The 5,790-nt window shown below is 63.3% G+C and overlaps 1 protein-coding gene across 1 annotated transcript; it reads left to right on the top strand.

Annotated features, from left to right (window-relative positions):
- Nucleotides 1–907: 907 nt before the first annotated feature.
- HMGA1 (high mobility group AT-hook 1) lies at nucleotides 908–3,955 on the top strand. The gene is made up of 4 exons (XM_010584678.1): nucleotides 908–1,009; nucleotides 1,882–1,962; nucleotides 2,455–2,505; nucleotides 3,872–3,955. Exons 1-4 carry the CDS (start codon nucleotides 908–910, stop codon nucleotides 3,926–3,928), a joined length of 291 nt encoding a protein of 96 aa, XP_010582980.1. The 3' UTR covers nucleotides 3,929–3,955.
- The last annotated feature ends 1,835 nt before the right edge of the window (nucleotides 3,956–5,790 follow it).

Raw genomic sequence — 5,790 nt, 5'->3', positions numbered from 1 at the left:
GTCACTGGGGCCACGAGAGTGGGAAGAGGCATCAGGGTCCCACTGCTGGAGTCCGGCCCTGCAGCCTGAGACACGTTGCTCCGTCCCAGTGCGTTGGTGTTGGCCTGGGCTCGTTGCACCGGAGCATCGCCGCGAGCCACCGGCGGTGCGAGGGGACACATGGCGGGGACTGGCACGGGCCAAAGGTCTGTTTGCAGGAGGGAACGCGGGTGCAGCAGGAGTGGTTTTGCAGATACTGGATTTGCAGCAGCGGGAGGAAGGGTCATGCCTGCCTGAGGTGCTCCGCGTTTCTGTGGCAGAAAAGCCCGGCACCCCACGGCGTGGTGTTGCCAAATGGGCTTGGCGAGTTAAAAAATACAGGTGGTGGTCTCTTCTAGGTATAGCTCTTAGTGACGCTTTTGGTTTCTCCACTGCGGGCCCTGCCAGCCCTGGCAGTGCCCTGGGCACAGGCTGGTCTCCGCTCCACACAGGGAGAGGAGCAGGATGCAGGCGAGCGTCTGGGAAGGGCTGGAGCAGGGCAGAAGCTGCTCATTTCAGTTGAATTTTAATTCTAAGAGGCATTCTTAGAGGGGGGACCCTGGTCCTTGTCACCTCCTGTCCACGCTGATACCCCACTGGCCACCCCCCTCCCCGCAGAGGGGCCAGGTGGCAGCTGGGGGGGCTGAGCATCTTACCGAGGGGGGAACGGGCAGCTGGGGCAGGGGCATGGCCGTGGCTGCGCTGACTCTGCGGGAGGCTCCGGCAGCTCCGCTTGTCCCTCGCAGCCCCATGAGTCAATTCCGTGGCCCCCAGTGCCCACCTGCTCTGGGGCAAGGGGTGGGGGGAGAGGCACCGGTTGGCATGGTGAGCCATCACTGACTGACCTTCCTCCCCCCTTCTGCTCTTCCTCACTGCTGCTGGAAGGACGATGAGTGAATCCAGCGCCAAATCCAGCCAGCCTCTGGCCTCCAAAGGGGAGAAGGACGTGTCGGAGAAGAGGGGCAGGGGGCGGCCCAGGAAGAAGCCGCAGGTACGTAGGGACCCCTGGGAGGAAGGGGGGTGGGGGGGGCACCCCCTGGGGCAGCTCTGCCCACAGCAATGCCTTCAGGGGCTGGGCACCCCCAGGCTATGGGGCAGCGAGAAACCCCCCCACTCACACCCCAGCAGCATCCCCTGGGCAGGGATGGGGATGCCCATGGTGCAGCCCCCCATTACCTTCCCTTGGGCAGCACTGCCAAGGTGCTTACCAGCAGGAAAAAACCCTCCTGGGGGGCTTCACAGCCCCCCCCACCCCCCAACCCTGCAACACCCCAGAGCTCCTCCTCACCCAGGGAAGGGCTCAGGGCCTCCCTTTGCTCCTCCCTGGGCTGCAGCTGAATCTGCCTTTGCAGACAGGCTAATTAAAGCCCCATTAGCAAAAGCTGCTCAGAGGGATAAGATGCTGCCAGAGCCTTTATAGTGCCAACCCCCCCAACCCTCCCCGGGGCAGGTGTGGGTTTGTGCACATCGTTTTCCTGCAGAAAAGGTGATTTGTCGGTTCCCCGACACTTTGCAAGGCGGCAACACCAGCAGGGAGCTGGGGTTCGGGGCTGAGAAACCGGCGCGGACCATCCGGCTAAGCCGAGCGATTAATGCCGGGGTGGGACAGGTCACGTACGCGCTTGGCTGAAGGACGAGCAGGAGCCCGTGCCTGGCGCCTGACCGCTGATCCCAGTGCAACCAGTCCTCCCAGTACCACACGCAAGAGCATCCCTGCCCCGGCGGGTTCTGCTGGGGAGAATGGGGCTCCCAGCCCGGAGCATCCCTGGGGTGCACTGCTGTACTGGGAGCTGCTCTGGGCACGGATCCCTCCCCGGGGACCCCCAATCTGTAGTGACCCCCACTCTGTTCTCCCTCCAGCAGGAGCCCAGCGAGGCCCCGACCCCCAAGAGACCCCGCGGACGGCCGAAGGGCAGTAAAAACAAGGCCACCCCAAAAGGCAGGGTAGGTGGCTGGGGACGGGGGGTGCTTTGGCCAAGCAGCCGTGTGCTGGGACGACAGGTCCGTTTTGAGCTCAATTATAGACAATTCAGGGCAAATCTACTCCTGGGGGGGTGGGGTGGTGGTCTCGGTGCTGGCCCCCAAAGAAGGTGGGGTGGGAGGGCAGGGATTGCGTGTGTCAGCATGTGGACACCCGCAATAAACCTGTTTGCAAAACACGCGACTCACATCCTGCGCCCGCCTCGTGAGTCACGGGGCCGGGACGGTCCTGGTGCTGGAAGCCAGTGGCAAGGGGAGCCGGGGGGGGGCTGGCTGTGGCCCCGGGGCCACCTGGGTGCAGCAGCCCGGGAGATGCCACTGGGGTGATGAATTTGGCAGTCGTGGGTGGGAGGAAAGGGAATGCCGCCTGCCCCCGGTAGCATCCCGGGAACGATGGGACAGCCCCAGCCTGATCAAAATGTCCTTTTTTTTTCATTATTATTATTTTTTGCTCAGAAAGCTGCAGTCACACCAGGGAGAAAACCTCGAGGCCGACCCAAAAAATCGGTGAGTGGGCTTTTCCCTTCCTTCTCCCATCCTGGCTGAACGCCGGGCACTTTGGGGGTAGAGCAGCCCCCCGGCTGTCCCCACAGGCGTGGGGTAGATGCTGCCAGGCTGGAGGAGAGCAGAGCAGTGAGCAAAAAAAGGGCCACAGCGTGGCACAGGATGGGCTCCAAACCCGGCCATGCCATGTCCCAGTGCTGGTGCTGGGGGGACTGAGCCATCCCGGCTCCCCGCAGCCCCAGGAGCAGCACGCAGGAGGTGGCTGGTCCTGCCTCAGTGGCACGCTGGCACACGCCTGCCCAGGTGCCCGCTGCGTCACCGGGACGGCATTCCTGCAGCCTGCGTGTGCAGCAACCCCCCTACCCGCACACTACAGCCGCCCTCTTATTTTGTGCTTCCCCTCCTCCGTTTCATTTTCCCCCTCCTCGGTTTGCAGCCCCACGGGAGCTCGGGTGCCTGCTGGGCACCCAGGAGCATCACCCGGATGGTTGGGAGCAGGTTCCTCTCCCTTCCCAGCATGTACCTCCCGCTGTCCCCAGCCCCGGGGCCGCATCCCTGTGCCCAGGAGCTGCCACCAGGCACTGGGACACTTGAGCCACCCAAAAGCACCCTCAGGGTGCGGCTGCTCTGCTCCATGCGGAGTTTTGCCCCTTTTCCCACTTAAATTCTTTGTGGAGGGCGAGGGACCGAGACCAGCCGGGGCTCCAAACCGGGGGGGGGGGTCACATCCTGGGGGGGGGTCTCCTGCACCGGTGTCACAGCACCAGGGGCTGTTTTGGGGATCCCAGGGCAGGGAGCCAGTTCGGTGGGGTGGGACCGAGCCTATCCCATGCCAGCGGGGCTGTGCTGGGGACACCGTGTCCCGCTTTGGCAGCCGCCGGCCGCACCGCGGTGGCTTTTTTATGAATGAAGCGGGAGGAAGCGGGGGCCGGTGCTGAGTCACGCTCACACTCAGCCCTGACTCACCGCTGCGTGCGGGGCCACGATGCTCACGGCCGCCCACCCCGGCGTGAGGGGTCGGACACGGACGGTCGGTCCTGCCACCACCGGCGCTCCTCTGGTGGCAACTGGGGACACGGCCGTGGGGCTGGGGACCGCGGTCTCAGGCTTCCAGGGGGTGCACGCACCCAGGGTGTGCGGCTCCCCCCTCCTCGCTGCGAGCCCACCTGGGGGGGTTCTTATTTGGGATTTAACCCATAACGGTTAAACCTGGAGCAAGGGCCAGTCCCCAGATCCAGGAGGGTGCCGGTGCCTCAGTTTCCCTCTTTGCGCAAGGGGCGTGATGTGCTTGGCCAGCCCTTCATCCAGGGAGGATGGGGGGTGTCTGCAGCCCCTGGCACCCCCCCGACCACACTCCCTTACCTGGCAGCAGCAGGACGAGGAGGAGGTGAACATTTCCCAGGAGTCATCCGAGGAGGAGCAGTGAAACCTCCCCAACCGGCGCTACCTCATCGCCCGACGGTCCCGCGTCCTCGGCGGCCGGGGGAGAGGGACGGGGAGAAACCCACTGTGCCGCCCTGGCTTTTTCCTCCTCCCTCTTCCACTCCTTCCTCATCCTCAGACAACGGCAGCACTGGAAAAATGGCCCAACCCAGGTGGCCCCCACAGCCCCCCAACCCGGGGGGCTGGAGGGGGGGCACCCGCCCCGGCTCCCCCTTCTCCCCAGTGCTGGGTTTTGGGGCAGCCCCGCTGGCAAAGGGGGTCCCTGGCAAAGAGCCGGGGCTGGGACCCCCTGCCTTTGCTGCCCCCCCCCAAGGCAGTGATCTCACCCATCCAAAGTGGGTGCTGGTTGTGTGTCCCCCCCCCAGCTTTGCCGCAGGGCTTCTGCAGGGAAGAGATTGGGGGGCGGGGGGTCAGCAAAGGTAAGACCCCCCCCAAATGCATTAGACCTTCGCTCTGGCCTGCTGTTACCCCAGGCAAACCGCCCCTTGTACACCCCCCCCCCCCAAATCCTGGGTGACTGCACTGTGCACTGTGTGTGGGAGAGCAGCTCCTGCGGTGATGCCGGGGCCCAGTGCCCATCCCTGGGGGTGCCCGAGTGGGGCCAGCTCAGGGCAGCCCTTTCCTCATAAGTTCTGGTATATATACTTTTTTTTTTTTTTTAGTACTTTTTTTTTTTTCCTTTCATTCACAACTACCTCTGGATATTTAAGTTCCACTCTCTGAACTCACAGACGTGCTGCTGCTGTGCCGGCTGCCGGGGCATCGTAGGCTCCATGTTTCCTTTTTCGGGGGGCCGTGGGGTTTTTTTTTCCCCCTCCTTTTTTGGGCTTTTTTTTTTTTTTTTAATTGTTATTTTAAGGTCTAGGTTGCTCTGCTGCTGCAAGGGATAGAGGCTGGCAGGGTGGGGGGGTGGGGGGATCACGGGATGCTCCCCCCCACCACACCACCCCCTGCACGACGGCTGCAGCGGGACCGGAGGTCTGTGCCGGGCGGCCCTGGCGTGAGAAAATTGGGGTTTGGTTTTTTTTTTTTCCTCCTGGTCCACTGTTAACGACCTTTTGGGTTCCTATTTGCAGTTACTTGAATAAAACATTTTATGGATGTTTGACGCCTCTGCCCTGGACTCTGGCTGGGGTCCAGCCCCCGGCAGCGGGGTGGGAGCAGGTTTTCCCCACGCAGGGAGAGCCCGCAGGCACGGAGCGGCCGCTCCGCACGGTACCTCCTCCGCAGGGACATCTGTGATGGTGCCAGCCATCCTCTGCGGGGACGGACGGGAGCTGCCGATGGAAACAGAAACAGGCAAAACCCTACTGCCCCCCTCCCCCAAAACTCCCATCCTCGGCTCCTTATTACTAAACCGCGTCATGATGCTGCCGAGGCAGGGACGCGTGATGCTGACCCGTGGGCCGGCAGCGCTTGTGCTGCTGAAAACCCTTCTTGGCCGAATGCAGAGAAACACGTTTATTTGCTCCAGCACATGCCGCGTTGCTCCTCCACAGGCATCCTGCCCTCCGTGCCCGGCAAAGCCCCGGCACCCGGCTGCTCCCTCGCCGGGGTGCCAGCCCCGGCCGTCCTGCTCAGTGCATTTTAAAGGACTGGCGGGGTGGTTCAAGCAAAAAAAAAAAAAAAAAAAAGGCAAAACCAGGTGCCGAGGCGGGACATAACTCGTTATCGTCAGTGCTCACAAGGTGGGATCGCTCCTGGGCAAAAGCCGCCGGCATCGCCAACGCCACCGCGGGCGCATCCTGCCCTTCCAGGCGGTTGGCGAAGGCAGCAGCGCCAGTGCTGACACCGTCCTCCCTTGCCTCCTGCGGGCAGGATTCGGCCCCAGCTCTCCGGCCAACA

The sequence above is a fragment of the Haliaeetus leucocephalus genome, unplaced genomic scaffold, assembly GCF_000737465.1.
Source record: "Haliaeetus leucocephalus isolate CR32 unplaced genomic scaffold, Haliaeetus_leucocephalus-4.0 Scaffold1000, whole genome shotgun sequence".
Classification (NCBI taxonomy): Eukaryota; Metazoa; Chordata; class Aves; order Accipitriformes; family Accipitridae; genus Haliaeetus; species Haliaeetus leucocephalus.
Note: the sequence above shows the minus strand (reverse complement) of the source record. Positions and strands in the feature narration are given on the sequence as shown.

What these genes read in the sequence shown, in the direction of transcription:
- HMGA1 (XM_010584678.1), top strand. Translation starts at nt 908, where the DNA reads ATGAGTGAATCCAGCGCCAAATCCAGCCAGCCTCTGGCCTCCAAAGGG. An exon ending in GGCCCAGGAAGAAGCCGCAG is followed by an intron (nt 1,010 to 1,881) that starts GTACGTAGGGAC and finishes TCCCTCCAGCAG; the next exon opens with GAGCCCAGCGAGGCCCCGAC. An exon ending in GAGGCCGACCCAAAAAATCG is followed by an intron (nt 2,506 to 3,871) that starts GTGAGTGGGCTT and finishes CTTACCTGGCAG; the next exon opens with CAGCAGGACGAGGAGGAGGT.